This window comes from Staurois parvus, unplaced genomic scaffold (genome assembly GCF_062004578.1).
Source record: "Staurois parvus isolate SC_StPar_1 unplaced genomic scaffold, SC_StPar_1.0 ptg000498l, whole genome shotgun sequence".
Lineage (NCBI taxonomy): Eukaryota > Metazoa > Chordata > Amphibia > Anura > Ranidae > Staurois > Staurois parvus.
Genome location: NW_028318294.1, coordinates 14,221,038 through 14,244,850, shown reverse-complemented (window position 1 = coordinate 14,244,850; position 23,813 = coordinate 14,221,038). Strand labels below are relative to the sequence as shown.

General features: G+C 48.4%; 1 protein-coding gene across 1 annotated transcript in view; it reads right to left on the bottom strand.

Moving 5' to 3' along the window:
* Nucleotides 1-701: 701 nt before the first annotated feature.
* LOC149452105 (uncharacterized) overlaps nt 702-23,813 on the bottom strand; it is a 52,355-nt gene continuing 29,243 nt past the window's right edge. Inside the window, exon 2 of the mRNA XM_089689828.1 lies at nt 702-3,235. Coding sequence (XP_089545954.1) covers nt 1,931-3,235 — 1,305 coding nt within the window. The 3' untranslated portion in view covers nt 702-1,930. The remainder of the gene's footprint in view (nt 3,236-23,813) is intronic.

Genomic DNA, 23,813 nt, shown 5'->3' with positions numbered 1-23,813 from the left:
AGCTGTAGTGTTTTTTTTCTTGTTTTTTTTTTAGGCTATAATGGGACATGACCACTTCTAACGCACCTTAAATGCACTGTAAACCGCATAGGTATGTGTGGTACGTTTTTAAGTGAATGGAGGCAGTTGCGAAGCGTCAATGCCAGCCAAACTCTGCACACAGTGTTGTTTTTGCCTCGCTAACTCTGCAGTGTAAAAGCCACAATTTGCTCCCTATTTTAACAATTTGGAGTGACATTGATAGGCGTTTCGGTAAGCGTTAAGCCAAAATTTCAATGCCTGTATGAAAGAGCCCTAAGGCCCAACTACAGTGCAGCGCTAAACAGGAAGCAGAGCCTGCATATGTAACTAATAAAAATAATTTCCCTCCACATACATATACAGTCTGCAGTTAAAGCACATCTTGTTCGCTTCATTTCAAATCCATTGTGGTGGTGTATAGAGCCAAAAATGTTAGAATTGTGTCGATGTCCCAATATTTATGGACCTGACTGTATATTTACTGAACGCACAAGGTTTGTAACACTTTACCACTCCCTAGTCATTTCTAATATGAATAACCAAAAAAAAAAAACTATCTACTGCATGCTGATTTTGGCACATTTAAAAACTGCAAGTATGTAAACTGGAATTCACATTTAAATATCTTGTGGTATAAAGCTGCTTCCAGGCACTGGCAAGTAAAAGTCTTACTGCGTATATTTAAAAAAAATTATAGTACTTTAATCTGTGATGAATTTACAGTAATAAGTGCATAGGAAATAGTAACCCCAAGCAAAGTGCTAAATACAGAGTTGAAATAAAGACAGAGATCTGTTTTGTCTGCCAGAAACCAGAGAATTACATAGCCCTGCCAGAGAGCAGAGCCCGACTGATGACCTGACTTTTCTCTCCTGCAGTTCTGCAATGCAGATAGGTCACCTCCCCGCCCCCAGCCTTTGACTGGACAGTGGGGATGCACTGAAACCAGTTTTTTTTTTTTTTAGGGCTGAGTACCAATATTTTTGCTCAAATACTCACCAATACTAATTATCAATACCTATTTTTAGTGTCGTGACAGTTTTTTTAGGGCTCATTTGCACCATACATGCATGAAAACTGATGGGAAAACTGCACAGATTTCAATTGCAGAGACATCAGTTTCACACATTTTCATGTGCCTTTCATTGAGTTTTTAGGCTAGGTTCATATGAGCGGGTGGTGCCGCTGCAATTCTGCACAAAAATCCATGCAGCCACCCCACCCGCACAGAGGAATGCGGACCTGCGGGCAGGTGCCATTGTAATGGCACACCGCCTGCACTGGAAATCACAACCATACTGGAAACCGAGATTCCAATGCGGGCTGCGTTTTCATCAGAAGTGCAGGGGCACGGGAGTCCATTCAAATGCGCAAAACGCAGACTGCAGGACCGCTGCTATGTGAACCAGGGGTTACAGCCTGTTTACATATGTTCAGGATGGCCGCAGTGCAATTTGAAAGAGTCCTGTGTGATTTCAGACCGGTTCAGGTGCGTTTTCTAATCTCGTACATAATTTGCATTGGGATGGCACCTGCACTGCTGAACGAAATTGCACAGGACCGGGCTTTGAAATCGCACAAGCAGGCCAACACAAGGTATCTGTTTTAGTATCGGAGCATTTGCACGAGTACAAGTACTCGTGAAAATGCTTAGTACTGGTGCAACCCTACGGGACAGTGAAGAAGTAGAGGAACACTAATAATCATGTCCGCTTCTGTCAACATCTGTATGTACAGCATACCGGAAATGGCCTCTTTGCTGCCACTGATTGCTGCTGTACAGAGTATTGCAAGAGGCTGAAATCAAATCAAAATGTTGGTACATTACACTATGCATGTAAAAATAAATGTAATAATGAACATATGTGCGTTCATTGGTGTTTCTGTAATATCTGCCTGACGTTCAGCTTTAAGAATGCTGGTTTTTTGTGATCATCACAAAGTCCTCTTTTGTATCCTCAACTACTTGATATAAAGTCTCATTGACCTGAACCATGTCTCCAGGTAGAGAAGGGGCTTGGTAATGATTTTCTTCTGGTTGGAGGTCTGTGATTCTCAGGCACTGTCTCATTGTTCCTCCAGGTGGAATGTACATAGAGCTCGGAGGCTCTCTAAGTCGATGTAAGTTGTCAATGCCTACACATTCTGCCACTTTGCTGTTTGTGGCATTGAGCATGGAGAAGCCTGAAGGGAACGATGCCGACCTCGTGTTGTCTTCCATGGCTTCTTTGCTTTCTAGACATGTCCATTTTGGATCCCTATGGCAAAACTGGCTGCTGTAAGAAAAGTCTTTTGGATCTGGTGGTAATGTTTCCTCAACAGGGTAGGCCATCTCCTCATCAATTTTCCCCATCTTCAGTTTGATCACCAACCTCTCCGACTGAGTTTGTTTATTTGGCATATTCATTTCAATTGGAGACTTGTTGATGTCAAGAGGTTTCTTGGAATCCAATGTGTCGTGAGCAATTCCAGTTGCCCTTGCGTCAGCGTTCTCAGCTGGAACACTGTACTCTGTATCTCTGGCCTTATTCAAGTCTGGCTCAGGTTCATTACTGGAGGATTCTGGAATACAGGGTTTGGCAAACTTTGGTTTTTCAAAAACGTCATCAGATATCTCTTCTTTTAACCCTCGTGGATTTATATTGATTTTTCTGTTCTGCAAAGGCAGAAGAGGTTGTTGGGCCAAGTTTAGATCACTGTATTTATTCAGGAACTCATCGCTGTCCAAGTTCTTGCTATAAAAGTAGTTGGAATTCACAGTGGAATCATCCTGCATACAATGTTGAGCTGCAGGTAGGCCAAAACCGGCAGCAGAGTTTTTGGAGTCCTTTCTGTGGATGTTCTTAGATATTTTGGTCTGCATATTTATATTGTTTGTGTCATTGGTGTGCTCAGAGTTGGCAATCTGGCTGTTACGTTTGCTACATTGTTCGGAATTTTCTTTTTCATTCTTAATCTCTAAATTGAGTTCACTGAAAAGAAGATCTGTACAGTCGGACCTATTCTCCTTGATCAGACAAAGCAGTTTTTCACAGTGAAGTCTTGCAAGGTATAGTTCAAAGGCAGCGAGTTTAGCTTCCTCTATATTAATCGTCCCTCCAATAATATACTCAGTTTCTTTGACTATGGAGTATCCCACTTGCTGAAGGATCTGTCTTACGGTCTTCTCTGGAATGACGGGTTCAACAAAGTAGACAAAATTACCTGTAAATTTCTGCGCAAAGGGAAAAAAAATATATTCAGTTTAAGGCAGAACATATTTTATGTGCACCTGGAGAAAACATGAATTAATGTAAGAGAGATAGTAGGGAAGACATTGGAGCTACCTAACTTAAAGCGGAACTCCAGACAGATGCAAAAGATTATTGAATTATTACATCATTAAATGTATTTTATTTATTGAAAGACATAGCTCTGCTTTAGATCATCACCATTGGGTATAGCAGTGAGGCTCCGTCAAGGGGGGCGTGGCGCGGTGCCGCCGTCCCGTCCCCCCCCTCCCGACAGAAGGGACACTAAGTACAGGGGTGGGCAGAGGGCTGCAGTCTCTTACCTGGCTCCCACGACGATCCATCCAGGAAGCGCTGCTCCTTCCGTCACTCCGGCCACTCCCGCCGCTCGGCTCCGCCTCCTCACCGGTGATTGGCCGCCAGAACTGTAGCTCAGGAAAGGTACACAGGCGGCCAATCACGGGTGAGGAGACGGAGCCGAGCGGACCCGCAAAAATCGAGTGAGGGAAAAGCCGGTAAGTGTGCAGTGCAGAGGTGCTGCTGCAACCACATATGCTGGCTGCAGCAGCACCATACTGCAACGGGTCAGCAAGTGTCATTGGTGTCAGTGGGAGGAATAGTGCCGCATCATTGGTGTCACTGACACCAACGATGGGGCACTATTCCTCCCACTGACACCAACGATGGGGCACTATTCCTCCCACTGACCCCCAACGATGGGGCACTATTCCTCCCACTGACCCCCAACGATGGGGCACTATTCCTACTTATAACAATTTTGTAGACAAATGATACTATTTACAGTCGCGCGGGGGGGGGGGGGGGGCGCGCAAAATGTTTTCTTCTTCCTAGGGGGGGGGGGGGCGCATGACAGAAAATAATTGAGAAGCACTGGGGTATAGCAACGTCTGCATGAGTAGGATACTGGGTACAACTAAAAAAAAAAAAAAAAAGATAGCCAGGGGGCTCAGTTAGTAGCCTAGCATCCAGCAATCCAAGCTCCTTGGTTTTACATAACAATCTGCTGAGTGAAAGGCCTGCTGACCTTCCAGTCACCCTCCATTCCCCCCCGCCCCCCCCTTCTGTTTGGGGGTTTGGGTGGGTGGGAGGGTCTTACTGTGCTTTTTGAGGCATCTGGTTCTTTAAGAATGGAGCAAGGTATAACACTGACCCCAGAGTGGAGGGAGCTGTGGTGAACAGTTAAATGATGGGCAATCTGCCCAGTGCAGGGTGGTTGCGCCTAGATGACTACCCACATGCTGCGGCAGTGCAGGCAGCGAGTACTGTGATCTCTAGGAGGAGTCACTGCCACCTTCTCACATGAGGATCTACAAGTTAAGGATTCCTTCCTTCCTCTGCTTCTCCAATTCCAGCATTGTGTATAAAGGGTTTTGTGTCTTAGATGTAGGCGAGTAAGAAATCTGCTTTAAGAAAAAAAAAACCCGGGGTGGTGGGGGGGGGGGGGTCGTCTGAAATAGGGTTTTTTTTGGGGTGGGAGAGGTGCCCCGAAGGTGGTGAGGCCGGGGGAGTGATTTTTGAGGTTATATGAGATAATTTTTTTTCTAAATGGTGAAATAGATGAAGTGATTATGCTCTTGGTAGTTGGTTTAGAATTGGATTCAGGAACAGAATTATATAGAGTAAATGAGAGAAGAGAGAATGTGGAGAGTGGGAGGGTAGAGGAAGGAGGGGGGGATGGTAAGAAAGGAAGGTCATATATAGGAATAAATTAAATATGTTTTTTGATAAATATTTTAATAGAAATGTTGAAATGATCTCTATATGAAGTGAAAAATTAATAAATATTTATAAAAAAAAAAAAAGAAGATAGGCGGCGTACACCATAGACGGCGTACAGCATAGTATTAGTATGAGGGAAGTGGAAATAAATTATAAATGTTTGAATAGATGGCACATCACCCCCTACCTGGAGCACAAGATGAATAGAGAAATTTCACAGATGTGTTGGAGAGGCTGTGGAGAGGTGGGCACGTGGTATCATATTTGGTGGGAGTGTTCAGAAATACAGGTGTTCTGGCGAAGGATAGTTCACTTGATAAGGAAGATTACTAAAATTATTATAGGATTGGATCCAGAATTCTGCCTCCTCCATATCTCAGAACTCCCAGTGAAAGCTTATAAGAGTTCAGGGATATGGTACTACTATGGTTAACCGCAGCAAAAAGCCTAATACCCAGGTACTGGAAGAAAAGAGAAGTGCCAACTGAGGAAGATTGGAAGGGTAGAGGAAATCAGATATCCGGGACAGAAAGATTGTATTATACGCATGAGGACAAGCTGGAGATCTATAAAAAAAAAATGGAAAGGATGGGGAAAATATAAAGAAATGGTGAAATAGATGAAGTGATTATGCTCCTGGTAGTTGGTTTAGAATTGGATTCAGGAACAGAATTATATAGAGTAAATGAGAGAATGTGGAGAGTGGGAGGGTAGGGGAAGGAGGGGAGAGGGAGGAGCATGGGAGGGGGGGATGGTAAGAAAAGGTCATATATAGGAATAAATTAAATGTTTTTGATAAATATTTTAATAGAAATGTTGAAATGACCTGTATATGAAGTGAAAAATTAATAAATATTTATAAAAAAAAAAAGAAAGGATAGACGGTGTACAGCATAGAACAGCTTCTATGCTGTACATCTTCTATGCTACTTCTATACTGATGTCAATAGATGCTGAGAAGGCATTTGACAGAGTGAGCTGGGGTTTTATGATGGACACTTTGGAAACATTAGGAATGGGAGATAGAATGAGAGGCTGGATTGGAGAGTTATACAGAGGGCCTACCGCTACCATAATGGTAAATGGAGGAAGATCAGAGTATTTTAAGATGTCAAACGGTACAAGACAGGGATGTACATTGTCTCCATTGCTATATGTGCTATCACTGGAGCCCTTACTGTCTAGGATTAGGAAGAACATAGACATAAAATAAAATAAAGATAGGTGGTGTACACCATAGGTGGTGATCACCATAGGTGGTGTACACCATAGAAGAAACCCTAGAACATCACTACCAAATTTAATGAAAGCCCTGAGGGAGTACGGAGACCTGTCGAACCTGAAAATTAACCCAACAAAGACCGAAATCTTAAACATAAATCTCAAAAATAGCAAAAAAGAAAATCTACAAGAGGAATTCCCTTTCCTTTGGAGAGACAAGGAATTAAAATATCTAGGAATAAAAGCCTCAATCAGCCTCAAATAAGAACCTCAACAAAGCTAATTATATCACGTTATTAAATGAAATGGAGGAGTTAAGAAGAGTGGGAAATGGAAACCCATCGTGGATAGGTCGTATAAACTTGATAAAGATGGTAATTGTCCCCAAAGTATTATATAAATTTCAAATGATCCCAATCAAACTCCCAGAGGCATATTTTAAAGAACTGAGGAAAATGATAATAAAATGTATATGGAGGAATAAAAAGCCTAGAATAGGTTATGAAACGTTGACTAGAAGTAAAGAAAGAGGAGGATTGGGGGTACCAGATTTTAGGAGATATTACAAAGCGGGGATTATCGCAAGAATCTTCGACTGGATTCATAATCCGGAGAAAAGTTAAGTTAAAATTGAGAAAGCACTGAGTGGAATACGTTTGAGTAATAGTATATGGGTACCTGCACAATACAGAGAATTAGAGGAGAGCACAAGTATGTACACTTTAAATGTCTTAAAAGAATGGGATTTATTACACAGACAAAAGGGGTGGGTTTTTAATTCACAATTAATACCACTTAGGAACACAAAATATTTTATCCCGGGTAAAGATAGTATAGCAGGGAAATGGATTATAAAACAGGAGGCGCAATTGAGAGATAATGGTAGGAGAGGAAAATGGGTCATATAAGAATATGGAGGAAAGAAAGGGTGAAGTCTTTAATAAGATGGATAGATTAAGATATTACCAACTGAAGAATTTTTTTGATAGCCTTCCACAACCTATAAGAACTAGAAAAAACTGGAATCCATTTGAGAGAATTTTGGAGTCACGGGGAAACGGTAGACACGGAATGGCAAAAATACACAAGATATTAATGGAACTTGACACAGACACAAAATTAATGCACATAGAGAAATGGGAAAGAGATTTGGGAAGAAAAATAGAGGAGGAGGAGAAGAAGATGTTCACATTAATTCACAAAAATATTAGTGTCACGGAGCTGGTCCTTCCTTCCCCATCCTCCAGGTTTGCCGGCTGCCACCCTTCTGTCCCATCCATGCTGGGACTTCTAGTCCTCTTTGTCCCTGACACAGGCAGACCTCAGCAGCCCCTCACCCCCCTGGCTTGCAGCCTGGCTTCCTGCTGAAGGAATCCACAAACAGGCCATATCCTCCCTTCCCCCTCATGCACAAATTCCTGGACAGGTCTGGAGACCTGAGAGACAGGGCCCGTTGCCATGGTAACCCGACAGGAAGTATCCGGTTACCAGCTCTATTCTTAAGGGTGAGCAGGAAAACCCCCATTGTGTTCTGGCTGCCTGTGTGAGGGAAGGCTGAGCTGAGGGCCAGCTTCTCTCATCCGAAAATCCCCCGTCCTCCTCCTCATCTCCTGGACTGTCTCTGCTGCCTGGAATCCCTGCACTGTGGAGGGATCTTCTGCTGTCCTCGTGAACCTGCCTGGATCTATCCCCTGCCTAGACTGAACCCCTTGTTCTCCGTGAGCCTGCCTGGACTTAACCCATCCCTGTCTGGAGCCTCCTGTGTGGACTAACCCTGTGGATTACAATACCCCTGTTGTTCCATATTGCCTTCCAGAGAACTGTACTGTGTTGCTCTGTCTGGTGTGGACTAAAGGAACTGTTGTTTGTGCCCCAAAAACCTCCCCAATAAAAGCACGTTGGGTTCCGTGCAATCTGTCTCTGTGTGCTCTCTGGTTCTCTTGACAACTGGTTGGCAGCGGTGGGATGAGAGCACTCTAGATGGCAGATGAGAGTCTGCATACAATTGAAGCGGTGGCCCCGGAATATCAACACTGAACGGTAACCAGCTTACAAGAAAAAGCCAGAAGTTTGGGCCTCAACTACAAGGGACTTACCAAAGATCAGCTGGTCCGGATGCTGGAGGAAACCATCCAACAGCAACGGGAAGATGCGGGCACAGACAGGAGCCAAGCGGTCCTGAGAGGAGATGGACCAGAGCTTCAAAGCACAAGCGGCAAGAGCCCTTGGGTCATCTGGTACGAGGAAGAGATGGCCATTCTGGGGGGGATGCCACCCTAGATAGAAAGCTGGCGGCCATGGAAAAGGCTCAAAAGAGACAAACAGAGTGGGAAGCTGCAAAGTACCAAGCAGCTGCTCCTGTGGCTGTCCCTGTGGCACGGGAGGCCCAGAGAATATCCAGGAAGGACTTTAAGCCCTACCAAGAGCACATCGGAGATGTGGATGGGTTCTTCCAGGACTTTGAATACCAGTGCGAACTACTGGAGGTCCCACCCACAGACTGGACTCGACATAGGGTAGGGCTGCTTGACGAAGGGGCTGCTGAAGCTTACCGAATGATGGACCCCCTCAAGAGACGGAACTATGAGGAGATGAAAAGGGCCGTACTGGACTACTACGCGGTCTCATCGGAGTCATATCGGGCCCAGTTCCGGACTACCCCCCGCCTCCCAGAGGCCTCCTTGAAAATGTTTGCACACAAGTTGTCGGTAGCCTGCCGCCGGTGGCTGGAAGGGGAGAAGGCAACCTCCCCTGAGCAGATCATCCAGGCCATCCTGAAGGAACAATTCCTTTTCAAGTGCCCCCCCGAGCTCCGACAGTGGGTGCGTGAGCGGAAGCCTGCCACCCTGGAAGAAGCTGCAGCCTTAGCGGATGAGGCTCTCCTCATTAACCCGCAATGGAAGAAGCCTGCGGCCGAGGCACCCTAAGCGGCAAGGATGCCCCATCCTACACCGGTGCCCTACACGCCTCCCCATCGCCGGATGGCCCCACAAATAGTGCCAGCGCTACGGCCCTTACTACCACCTCATTCAGCCACCTCACAACAGGGCCCCAGACCGGCCTTAGATAGGCGGTGCTTTGGCTGTGGACAGATTGGTCACTACCAGGCCAGCTGCCCCGCCAAAAAACAGACTCTCGGGCCTAGCTAGCCCCGGCCAGTGAATTCTGTGGATCTGTACCAAGCTCCCGAGGACTTGCCACCACCCCCTTCAGACTGGGATCTTGCTCCTGCAGACAAGGACACCCCCCCAGGAGTCTTTGGCCTACAGCCGGTGGGGGCCCCTACCCAGAGCCTCCAAGGAAAGCACTTGCAAGAGGTCACTGTGGATGGACAAAAGGCGGTGGGCTTCCGAGACTCAGGGGCCTTCCTCACCATTGTGGACCCCCGAGTGGTGCACCCGAACGCTGTACAGCCTGGCCCTGGGATAGTGATTCGACTAGCAGGGGGCACCAAAAGCTTCATCCCTCTTGCTACCGTCAATCTGGACTATGGCTTGGGGCCCAAACGCTGCAACGTGGGGGTCATGGGAGGACTGCCTGCAGATGTGCTTCTTGGGAATGATGTGGGCGATCTTCAATGCCACTTTGTGGGAGCCGTCACACGAAGTCAGGCCTGCCGGGAAACCACTGAGAGGAAGGAGTCACCCCATCATGTGGACGGACCTCCGCTGCCCGTGGTGAGTGACTCAACTCTGACTGCTGACAATGCTGGGGTGACATGGGACCGGGACAAGTTTCAAGGGGACTTAGCCACCGACCCTACTCTGACAAGTTTCTGGGCCTGAGCAGGGCTGACTGGTCCGGGGACCGGCGAAAGGATAGTGCAGGAAAATGGGTTGCTGTACAGAGTGGTGGAGACCGATGCCGAAGGAGGGCCCCAGACCATGGCTAAACAGCTGATAGTTCCTCAACAATTCCGGACCCAACTGCTACACCTTGCTCATGATATTCCCATGGCTGGGCATCAGGGAAAGCTACGGACCGAAAGGAGGTTGGCCCAGGCCTTCTATTGGCCTGGGATGTCCCAATCGGTAGCTCGCTACTGCCGTACCTGCGATACCTGTCAGCGACATGGAAGAACAGGTGGCCTACGGGCCCCCCTACAGCCCCTACCCATTATTGAGGAGCCATTCCAACGAGTAGCTATTGACATTCTGGGCCCCTTAGCTCGCCCCAGCAAATCTGGAAAGCGGTACATCCTGACCATTGTGGACTATGCTACTCGTTATCCCGAAGCAGTCGCCCTGTCCAGCATCACAGCTCCCAAAGTTGCAGAAGCCATGGTTACCGTTTTCACCCGAGTGGGCTTCCCTGCTGAAATCCTGTCAGATCAGGGGACTCAGTTCATGTCAGGCCTTGTTCAGTCCCTCTGGCAGACCTGTGGAGTGCGGGCCATCCGGACAAGCCCTTATCACCCCCAGACCAATGGACTTTGTGAACGCTTCAACGGGACCCTGAAGGCCATGCTACGGGCCTTTGTAGACCTAGAGCCAGACTGGGAAAGATACCTGCCCTACCTCCTCTTTGCCTACCAGGAGATGCCGCAGGAATCTACCGGATTTTCCCCCTTTGAACTGCTGTATGGGCGGAAAATCCACGGCCCCCTGACCCTACTGAAGGAATACTGGGAGGGTCAACTACCAGATACCGGGGTCCCTGTGGTGCCTTATGTCTTGGAACTGCGTGAAAAGATGGGACAACTAGCCGGCCTAGCAGCTGACCATCTCCCAGCAGCCCAGGTCCGGCAAAAGACATGGTATGACCGCAAGGCACGCACCCGGGAGTTTACTGAAAGCCAACAGGTCCTCATGATTGTCCCAAATCCCCAGAACAAATTGCAAACCACATGGGAGGGACCTTTCCGTGTCATTAGGAAGGTGAATGACACAAACTATATTCTTGGACTAGATGATCGGGGGAGACGGCAGAAAATGGTACATGTCAATATGATCAAGGAGTACCATGACCGAAACCCCCTTGTTATGGCCGTCTGTCCAATACCCTCTGAGGAGGAGGAGGAGGCCGTATCAGACCTCCTGGAAGCAGCACACCATCCAACTGATGTGCACCAGGTGCCCCTGAGTCTGCAGCTGAACCCGGGGCAACAGAGGGCCATGAATGCTGTCCTGGGCCAGCGCAGTTCTGCTTTTTCGGCCCGGCCTGGAAAACCTACTATCACCATTCACCATGTGGAGACCCTGGAAACCCGGCCCATCCAACAAGCCCCATATCATGTGCCCGAAGCCGTTAAGAACACTATGAGACAGGAACTGAACGAAATGCTGGATCTGGGAATTATACAGCCCTCCCAGAGCCCCTGGGCCTCTCCTGTTGTTCTTGTCCCCAAGAAAGATGGTAGCATCCGCTTTTGTGTTGACTACCGACGCCTCAATGACCACACGGTTAGTGACGCCTACCCAATGCCCCTTATCGATGACCTACTGGACCGGCTGGCTGGAGCCCGCTATGTCACTACTCTGGACTTGAGCAAGGGCTACTGGCAAATCCCGTTATCTTCAGAGGGTCGGGAGCGCTCTGCCTTCATCACCCCCTTCGGCCTATTTGAGTTTCTCAACATGCCTTTTGGCATGAAGAATGCTCCTGCCACCTTCCAGCGCACGGTGGACCAGCTGCTGCGGGGCTGTCATGACTTTGCCTGCGCCTACCTGGATGACATCGCCATCTTTAGTGAAACATGGGAAGACCACCTCCAGCATGTGGGCTTTGTCCTGGACCGAATTGCAGGGGCCAACCTCACGATTTGACCAGACAAGTGCCAGATGGGGATGGCGGAGGTGCAATATTTAGGACACCGGGTGGGAGGGGGTAAACTGCGCCCAGAACCGGCTAAAATAGAAGTCATTAAGGAATGGCCCACCCCCCAGACCAAGAAACAGGTTATGGCGTTCCTAGGCACTGCTAACTATTACCGCAAATTTGTTCCTCATTTCAGCACGATTGCGAAGCCCCTCACAGATCTCACCAAGAAGACCATGCCCCGGATGGTAACCTGGACCCTGGCCTACCAGACCGCATTTGATCGGCTGAAGGAGGCCCTTTCCCATGAGCCCGTCCTAGCAGCGCCCAACTACCAGCGAAGGTTCATCGTACAGACAGACGCCTCCACTTATGAGCTGGGGGCCGTCCTCAGCCAGGTAAATGAGGAGGGGGAGGAGCACCCTGTGGCCTTCCTTAGCAGGAAACTATTAGACCGGGAGGTGGCCTATGCCACCATAGAGAAGGAGTGCCTGGCCATAGTGTGGGCGTTGAAGAAACTTCAACCCTATTTGTATGGCCGGGAGTTCACCATCCTCACGGACCATAACCCCCTCACCTGGCTGAATCGGGTCTCCGGGGATAATGGCCGCCTCTTACGATGGAGCCTGGCCTTACAACCTTACAATTTCACCATCCAATACCGACGGGGAAGCCAGCACCACAATGCAGATGGGCTGTCCCGTCAGCAAGACCCCCAGTAAATGCAGTCCACAAGTGCCTCTACGGCAGCGGTTCTCAACCTGGGGGTTGCGACCCCTTTGGGGGTCGAACGACCATTTCCCAGGGGTCGCCTAAGACCATCGGAAAACATATTTCCGATGGTCTTAGGAACCGAGACACCTCTGCTCTGTCTCGCGATCTGTGGGCGGGATGATATGCTGCCCCTGTAAACTGGCCACACCTCCGGGATCACTCAACAGCTCCGCCTCCTCGCCGCTGATTGGCCACCGGAACTGTAGCTCAGGAGAGGCACACAGGCGGCCAATCACCGGCGAGGAGGTGGAGCTTGGAGAGGAGGAGCCGAGCGGCAGAGCGCGCAGATCGAAGAAGATCGAGGGAGCTGCAGGACCGAGTGAAGAGGAGAGAGGCCAGAGAAGGAAGACAGCTGACAGGTAAGTGCAAATTTTGCTTCTGCAGGCTGTAGATGGGAGAGGGAGAGAGCGAGCCCAGGCGGGAGCAGGGGTCAGCAAGGTAAGTATCATTGGTGTCAGTGGGAGGAATAGTGCCCCATCATTTGTGTCACTAATACCAACGATGGGGCACTATTCCTCCCCCCACTGACGCCAACGATGGGGCACTATTCCTCCCCCCACTGACACCAACGATGGGGCACTATTCCTCCCCCCACTGACACCAACGATGGGGCACTATTCCTCCCCCCACTGACACCAACGATGGGGCACTATTCCTCCCCCCACTGACACCAACGATGGGGCACTATTCCTCCCCCCACTGACACCAACGATGGGGCACTATTCCTCCTCCCACTGACACCAACGATGGGGCACTATTCCTCCCACTGACACCAACGATGGGGCACTATTCCTCCCACTGACACCAACGATGGGGCACTATTCCTCCCACTGACACCAACGATGGGGCACTATTCCTCCCACTGACACCAACGATGGGGCACTATTCCTCCCACTGACACCAACGATGGGGCACTATTCCTCCCACTGACACCAACGATGGGGCACTATTCCCCCCACTGACACCAACGATGGGACACTATTCCTCCCACTGACACCAACGATGGGGCACTATTCCTCCCACTGACACCAACGATGGAGCACTATTCCCCCCACTGACACCAACGATGGGACACTATTCCTCCCACTGACACCAATGACGGGACACTATTCCTCCCACTGACACCAATGACGGGGCACTATTCCTCCCACTGACACCAATGACAGGGCACTATTCCTCCCACTGACACCAATGACGGAGCACTATTCCCCCCACTGACACCAATGATGGGGCGATATTCCCCCCACTGACACCAACGATGGGGCACTATTCCTCCCACTGATACCAATGATGGGACACTATTCCTCCCACTGACATCAGTGATAGGGCGCTAGTCCTCCCACTGATACCAATGATGGGGCGCTAGTCCTCCCACTGATACCAATGATGGGGCGCTAGTCCTCCCACTGATACCAATGATGGGGCGCTAGTCCTCCCACTGATACCAATGATGGGGCGCTATTCCTCCCACTGACATCAGTGATGGGGCACTATTCCTCCCACTGCAAAATTACAGTTCTGAAGTAGCAACGAAAATAATTTTATGGTTGGGGGTCACCACAACATGAGGAACTGTATAAAGGGGTCGCGGCGTTAGAAAGGTTGAGAACCACTGCTCTACGGGAACCTGTTGAGGTTCCCCTGGCGGCACTTGTAGAATGGAGGGGGGAGGGGTGTCACGGAGCTGGTCCTTCCTTCCCCATCCTCCAGGTTTGCAGGCTGCCACCCTTCTGTCCCATCCATGCTGGGACTTCTAGTCCTCTTTGTCCCTGACACAGGCAGACCTCAGCAGCCCCTCACCCCCCTGGCTTGCAGCCTGGCCTCCTGCTGAAGGAATCCACAAACAGGCCATCTCCTCCCTTCCCCATCATGCACAAATTCCTGGACAGGTCTGGAGACCTGAAAGACAGGGCCCGTTGCCATGGTAACCCGACAGGAAGTATCCGGTTACCAGCTCTATTCTTAAGGGTGAGCAGGAAAACCCCCCATTGTGTTCTTCTGGCTGCATGTGTGAGGGAAGGCTGAGCTGAGGGCCAGCTTCTCTCATCCGAAAATCCCCCGTCCTCCTCCTCATCTCCCGGACTGTCTGTGCTGCCTGGAATCCCTGCACTGTGGAGGGATCTTCTGCTGTCCTCGTGAACCTACCTGGATCTATCCCCTGCCTGGACTGAACCCCTTGTTCTCCGTGAGCCTGCCTGGACTTAACCCATCCCTGTCTGGAGCCTCCTGTGTGGACTAACCCTGTGGATTACAATACCCCTGTTGTTCCATATTGCCTTCCAGAGAACTGTACTGTGTTGCTGTGTCTGTTGTTTGTGCCCCAAAAACCTCCCCAATAAAAGCACGTTGGGTTCCGTGCAATCTGTCTCTGTGTGCTCTCTGGTTCTCTTGACAATTAGTATGAGGGAAGTGGAAATAAATTATAAATGTTTGAATAGATGGCACATCACCCCCTACCTGGAGCACAAGATGAATAGAGAAATTTCACAGATGTGTTGGAGAGGCTGTGGAGACGTGGGCACGTGGTATCATATTTGGTGGGAGTGTTCAGAAATACAGGTGTTCTGGCGAAGGATAGTTCACTTGATAAGGAAGATTACTAAAATTATTATAGGATTGGATCCAGAATTCTGCCTCCTCCATATCTCAGAACTCCCAGTGAAAGCTTATAAGAGTTCAGGGATATGGTACTACTATGGTTAACCGCAGCAAAAAGCCTAATACCCAGGTACTGGAAGAAAAGAGAAGTGCCAACTGAGGAAGATTGGAAGGGTAGAGGAAATCAGATATCCGGGACAGAAAGATTGTATTATACGCATGAGGACAAGCTGGAGATCTATAAAAAAAAATGGAAAGGATGGGGAAAATATAAAGAAATGGTGAAATAGATGAAGTGATTATGCTCCTGGTAGTTGGTTTAGAATTGGATTCAGGAACAGAATTATATAGAGTAAATGAGAGAAGAGAGTATGTGGAGAGTGGGAGGGTAGGGGAAGGAGGGGAGAGGGAGGAGCATGGGAGGGGGGGATGGTAAGAAAAGGTCATATATAGGAATAAATTAAATGTTTTTGATAAATATTTTAATAGAAATGTTGAAATGACCTGTATATGAAGTGAAAAATTAAAAAATATTTATAAAAAAAAAAAGAAAGGATAGACGGTGTACAGCATAGAACAGCTTCTATGCTGTACATCTTCTATGCTACTTCTATACTGATGTCAATAGATGCTGAAAAGGCATTTGACAGAGTGAGCTGGGGTTTTATGATGGACACTTTGGAAACATTAGGAATGGGAGATAGAATGAGAGGCTGGATTGGAGGGATATACAGAGGGCCTACCGCTACCATAATGGTAAATGGAGGAAGATCAGAATATTTTAAGATGTCAAACGGTACAAGACAGGGATGTACATTGTCTCCATTGCTATATGTGCTATCACTGGAGCCCTTACTGTCTAGGATTAGGAAGAACAAAGACATAAAATAAAGATAGGTGGTGTACACCATAGGTGGTGATCACCATAGGTGGTGATCACCATAGCTGGTGTACACCATAGGTGGTGTACACCATAGGTGGTGATCACCATAGGTGGTGTACACCATAGGTGGTGATCACCATAGGTGGTGATCACCATAGGTGGTGATCACCATAGGTGGTGATCACCATAGGTGGTGATCACCATAGGTGGTGAACACCATAGGTGGTGATCACCATAGGTGGTGATCACCATAGGTGGTGTACACCATAGGTGGTGATCACCATAGGTGGTGAACACCATAGGTGGTGATCACCATAGGTGGTGATCACCATAGGTGGTGAACACCATAGGTGGTGATCACCATAGGTGGTGTACACCATAGGTGGTGTACACCATAGGTGGTGATCACCATAGGTGGTGATCACCATAGGTGGTGTACACCATAGGTGGTGATCACCATAGGTGGTGTACACCATAGGTGGTGATCACCATAGGTGGTGATCACCATAGGTGGTGTACACCATAGGTGGAGTACACCATAGGTGGTGATCACCATAGGTGGTGTACACCATAGGTGGTGATCACCATAGGTGGTGTACACCATAGGTGGTCACCACCTATGGTGTACACCACCTATGGTGTACACCACCTATGGTGATCACCACCTATGGTGATCACCACCTATGGTGTACACCACCTATGGTGATCACCACCTATGGTGTACACCACCTATGGTGATCACCACCTATGGTGATCACCACCTATGGTGTACACCACCTATGGTGATCACCACCTATGGTGATCACCACCTATGGTGATCACCACCTATGGTGTACACCACCTATGGTGATCACCACCTATGGTGATCACCACCTATGGTGTACACCACCTATGGTGATCACCACCTATGGTGATCACCACCTATGGTGATCACCACCTATGGTGTACACCACCTATGGTGATCACCACCTATGGTGATCACCACCTATGGTGTACACCACCTATGGTGTACACCACCTATGGTGATCACCACCTATGGTGTACACCACCTATGGTGATCACCACCTATGGTGATCACCACCTATGGTGATCACCACCTATGGTGTACACCACCTATGGTGATCACCACCTATGGTGATCACCACCTATGGTGATCACCACCTATGGTGTACACCACCTATGGTGTACACCACCTATCGTGATCACCACCTATGGTGATCACCACCTATGGTGATCACCACCTATGGTGTACACCACCTATGGTGTACACCACCTATGGTGATCACCACCTATGGTGTACACCACCTATGGTGTACACCACCTATGGTGATCACCACCTATGGTGTACACCACCTATGGTGTACACCACCTATGGTGTACACCACCTATGGTGTACACCACCTATGGTGATCACCACCTATGGTGTACACCACCTATGGTGTACACCACCTATGGTGATCACCACCTATGGTGTACACCACCTATGGTGTACACCACCTATGGTGTACACCACCTATGGTGATCACCACCTATGGTGTACACCACCTATGGTGATCACCACCTATGGTGTACACCACCTATGGTGATCACCACCTATGGTGTACACCACCTATGGTGATCACCACCTATGGTGTACACCACCTATGGTGATCACCACCTATGGTGTACACCACCTATGGTGTACACCACCTATGGTGTACACCACCTATGGTGTACACCACCTATGGTGATCACCACCTATGGTGATCACCACCTATGGTGTACACCACCTATGGTGATCACCACCACCATAGGCGGCGATCACCATAGGCGGCGATTACCATAGGCGGCGTACACCATAGGTGGTGAACACCATAGGCGGCGTACACCATAGGTGGTGATCACCATAGGCGGCGTACACCACAGGCGGCGTACACCATAGGCGGCGATCACCACAGGCGGCGTACACCACAGGCGGTGTACACCACAGGCGGCGTACACCACAGGCGGCGTACACCACAGGCGGCGTACACCACAGGCGGCGTACACCACAGGCGGCGTACACCACAGGCGGCGTACACCATAGTATTAGTATGAGGGAAGTGGAAATAAATTATAAATGTTTGAATAGATGGCACATCACCCCCTACCTGGAGCACAAGATGAATAGAGAAATTTCACAGATGTGTTGGAGAGGCTGTGGAGACGTGGGCACGTGGTATCATATTTGGTGGGAGTGTTCAGAAATACAGGTGTTCTGGCGAAGGATAGTTCACTTGATAAGGAAGATTACTAAAATTATTATAGGATTGGATCCAGAATTCTGCCTCCTCCATATCTCAGAACTCCCAGTGAAAGCTTATAAGAGTTCAGGGATATGGTACTACTATGGTTAACCGCAGCAAAAAGCCTAATACCCAGGTACTGGAAGAAAAGAGAAGTGCCAACTGAGGAAGATTGGAAGGGTAGAGGAAATCAGATATCCGAAACAGAAAGATTGTATTATACGCATGAGGACAAGCTGGAGATCTATAAAAAAAAATGGAAAGGATGGGGAAAATATAAAGAAATGGTGAAGTAGATGAAGTGATTATGCTCCTGGTAGTTGGTTTAGAATTGGATTCAGGAACAGAATTATATAGAGTAAATGAGAGAAGAGAGAATGTGGAGAGTGGGAGGGTAGGGGAAGGAGGGGAGAGGGAGGAGCATGGGAGGGGGGGATGGTAAGAAAAGGTCATATATAGGAATAAATTAAATGTTTTTGATAAATATTTTAATAGAAATGTTGAAATGACCTGTATATGAAGTGAAAAATTAATAAATATTTATAAAAAAAAAAAGAAAGGATAGACGGTGTACAGCGTAGAACAGCTTCTATGCTGTACATCTTCTATGCTACTTCTATACTGATGTCAATAGATGCTGAAAAGGCATTTGACAGAGTGAGCTGGGGTTTTATGATGGACACTTTGGAAACATTAGGAATGGGAGATAGAATGAGAGGCTGGATTGGAGGGATATACAGAGGGCCTACCGCTACCATAATGGTAAATGGAGGAAGATCAGAGTATTTTAAGATGTCAAACGGTACAAGACAGGGATGTACATTGTCTCCATTGCTATATGTGCTATCACTGGAGCCCTTACTGTCTAGGATTAGGAAGAACATAGACATAAAATAAAGATAGGTGGTGTACACCATAGGTGGTGTACACCAGAGGTGGTGTACACCAGAGGTGGTGATCACCAGAGGTGGTGATCACCAGAGGTGGTGTACACCATAGGTGGTGTACACCATAGGTGGTGTACACCATAGGTGGTGATCACCAGAGGTGGTGATCACCATAGGTGGTGATCACCATAGGTGGTGTACACCATAGGTGGTGTACACCATAGGTGGTGATCACAATAGGTGGTGATCACCATAGGTGGTGATCACCATAGGTGGTGTACACCATAGGTGGTGATCACCATAGGTGGTGTACACCATAGGTGGTGTACACCAGAGGTGGTGTACACCATAGGTGGTGTACACCAGAGGTGGTGTACACCAGAGGTGGTGTACACCAGAGGTGGTGTACACCATAGGTGGTGTACACCATAGGTGGTGATCACCATAGGTGGTGTACATCATAGGTGGTGATCACCATAGGTGGTGATCACCATAGGTGGTGTACACCATAGGTGGTGTACACCATAGGTGGTGTACACCATAGGTGGTGATCACCATAGGTGGTGTACACCATAGGTGGTGATCACCATAGGTGGTTTACACCATAGGTGGTGATCACCATAGGTGGTGATCACCATAGGTGGTGTACACCATAGGTGGTGATCACCATAGGTGGTGTACACCATAGGTGGTGATCACCAGAGGTGGTGATCACCATAGGTGGTGTACACCATAGGTGGTGTACACCATAGGTGGTGATCACCATAGGTGGTGATCACCATAGGTGGTGATCACCATAGGTGGTGTACACCATAGGTGGTGTACACCATAGGTGGTGATCACCATAGGTGGTGAACACCATAGGTGGTGATCACCATAGGAGGTGTACACCATAGGTGGTGATCACCATAGGTGGTGTACACCATAGGTGGTGTACACCATAGGCGGTGTACACCATAGGCGGTGAACACCATAGGCGGTGTACACCATAGGCGGTGAACACCATAGGCGGTGAACACCATAGGCGGTGAACACCATAGGCGGTGAACACCATAGGCGGTGAACACCATAGGCGGTGATCACCATAGGCGGTGATCACCATAGGCGGCGATCACCATAGGCGGCGATCACCATAGGCGGCGATCACCATAGGCGGCGTACACCACTGGCGGCGTACACCATAGGCGGCGTACAGCATAGTATTAGTATGAGGGAAGTGGAAATAAATTATAAATGTTTGAATAGATGGCACATCACCCCCCTACCTGGAGCACAAGATGAATAGAGAAATTTCACAGATGTGTTGGAGAGGCTGTGGAGACGTAGGTGGTGATCACCATAGGTGGTGTACACCATAGGTGGTGATCACCATAGGTGGTGTACACCATAGGTGGTGTACACCAGAGGTGGTGTACACCATACGTGGTGATCACCATAGGTGGTGATCACCATAGGTGGTGATCACCATAGGTGGTGATCACCATAGGTGGTGATCACCATAGGTGGTGATCACCATAGGTGGTGTACACCATAGGTGGTGATCACCATAGGTGGTGATCACCATAGGTGGTGATCACCATAGGTGGTGTACACCATAGGTGGTGATCACCATAGGTGGTGTACACCATAGGTGGTGATCACCATAGGTGGTGATCACCATAGGTGGTGTACACCATAGGTGGTGTACACCATAGGTGGTGAACACCATAGGCGGTGATCACCATAGGCGGCGATCACCATAGGCGGCGATCACCATAGGCGGCGATCACCATAGGCGGCGATCACCATAGGCGGCGATCACCATAGGCGGCGATCACCATAGGCGGCGTACACCATAGGCGGCGTACACCATAGGCGGCGTACACCATAGGCGGCGTACACCATAGGCGGCGTACACCATAGGCGGCGTACACCATAGTATTAGTATGAGGGAAGTGGAAATAAATTATAAATGTTTGAATAGATGGCACATCACCCCCTACCTGGAGCACAAGATGAATAGAGAAATTTCACAGATGTGTTGGAGAGGCTGTGGAGACGTGGGCACGTGGTATCATATTTGGTGGGAGTGTTCAGAAATACAGGTGTTCTGGCGAAGGATAGTTCACTTGATAAGGAAGATTACTAAAATTATTATAGGATTGGATCCAGAATTCTGCCTCCTCCATATCTCAGAACTCCCAGTGAAAGCTTATAAGAGTTCAGGGATATGGTACTACTATGGTTAACCGCAGCAAAAAGCCTAATACCCAGGTACTGGAAGAAAAGAGAAGTGCCAACTGAGGAAGATTGGAAGGGTAGAGGAAATCAGATATCCGGGACAGAAAGATTGTATTATACGCATGAGGACAAGCTGGAGATCTATAAAAAAAAATGGAAAGGATGGGGAAAATATAAAGAAATGGTGAAGTAGATGAAGTGATTATGCTCCTGGTAGTTGGTTTAGAATTGGATTCAGGAACAGAATTATATAGAGTAAATGAGAGAAGAGAGAATGTGGAGAGTGGGAGGGTAGGGGAAGGAGGGGAGAGGGAGGAGCATGGGAGGGGGGGGATGGTAAGAAAAGGTCATATATAGGAATAAATTAAATGTTTTTGATAAATATTTTAATAGAAATGTTGAAATGACTTGTATATGAAGTGAAAAATTAATAAATATTTATAAAAAAAAAAAGAAAGGATAGACGGTGTACAGCGTAGAACAGCTTCTATGCTGTACATCTTCTATGCTACTTCTATACTGATGTCAATAGATGCTGAGAAGGCATTTGACAGAGTGAGCTGGGGTTTTATGATGGACACTTTGGAAACATTAGGAATGGGAGATAGAATGAGAGGCTGGATTGGAGGGATATACAGAGGGCCTACCGCTACCATAATGGTAAATGGAGGAAGATCAGAGTATTTTAAGATGTCAAACGGTACAAGACAGGGATGTACATTGTCTCCATTGCTATATGTGCTATCACTGGAGCCCTTACTGTCTAGGATTAGGAAGAACATAGACATAAAATAAAGATAGGTGGTGTACACCAGAGGTGGTGATCACCAGAGGTGGTGATCACCAGAGGTGGTGTACACCAGAGGTGGTGATCACCATAGGTGGTGATCACCAGAGGTGGTGATCACCAGAGGTGGTGATCACCAGAGGTGGTGATCACCAGAGGTGGTGATCACCAGAGGTGGTGATCACCATAGGTGGTGTACACCATAGGTGGTGATCACCATAGGTGGTGATCACCATAGGTGGTGATCACCATAGGTGGTGATCACCATAGGTGGTGTACACCATAGGTGGTGTACACCATAGGTGGTGATCACCATAGGTGGTGTACACCATAGGTGGTGATCACCATAGGTGGTGTACACCATAGGTGGTGTACACCATAGGTGGTGATCACCATAGGTGGTGTACACCATAGGTGGTGTACACCATAGGTGGTGTACACCAGAGGTGGTGTACACCATAGGTGGTGTACACCATAGGTGGTGATCACCAGAGGTGGTGTACATCATAGGTGGTGATCACCATAGGTGGTGTACACCATAGGTGGTGTACACCATAGGTGGTGTACACCATAGGTGGTGATCACCATAGGTGGTGATCACCATAGGTGGTGATCACCATAGGTGGTGTACACCATAGGTGGTGATCACCATAGGTGGTGTACACCATAGGTGGTGATCACCAGAGGTGGTGATCACCATAGGTGGTGTACACCATAGGTGGTGTACACCATAGGTGGTGATCACCATAGGAGGTGATCACCATAGGTGGTGATCACCATAGGTGGTGATCACCATAGGTGGTGATCACCATAGGTGGTGATCACCATAGGTGGTGAACACCATAGGTGGTGATCACCATAGGTGGTGATCACCATAGGAGGTGTACACCATAGGTGGTGATCACCATAGGTGGTGTACACCATAGGTGGTGTACACCATAGGCGGTGAACACCATAGGCGGTGAACACCATAGGCGGTGAACACCATAGGCGGTGATCACCATAGGCGGCGATCACCATAGGCGGCGATCACCATAGGCGGCGATCACCATAGGCGGCGATCACCATAGGCGGCGTACACCACTGGCGGCGTACACCATAGGCGGCGTACAGCATAGTATTAGTATGAGGGAAGTGGAAATAAATTATAAATGTTTGAATAGATGGCACATCACCCCCCTACCTGGAGCACAAGATGAATAGAGAAATTTCACAGATGTGTTGGAGAGGCTGTGGAGACGTAGGTGGTGTACACCATAGGTGGTGATCACCATAGGTGGTGTACACCATAGGTGGTGTACACCAGAGGTGGTGTACACCAGAGGTGGTGTACACCATAGGTGGTGTACACCAGAGGTGGTGTACACCATAGGTGGTGTACACCATAGGTGGTGATCACCATAGGTGGTGATCACCATAGGTGGTGATCAC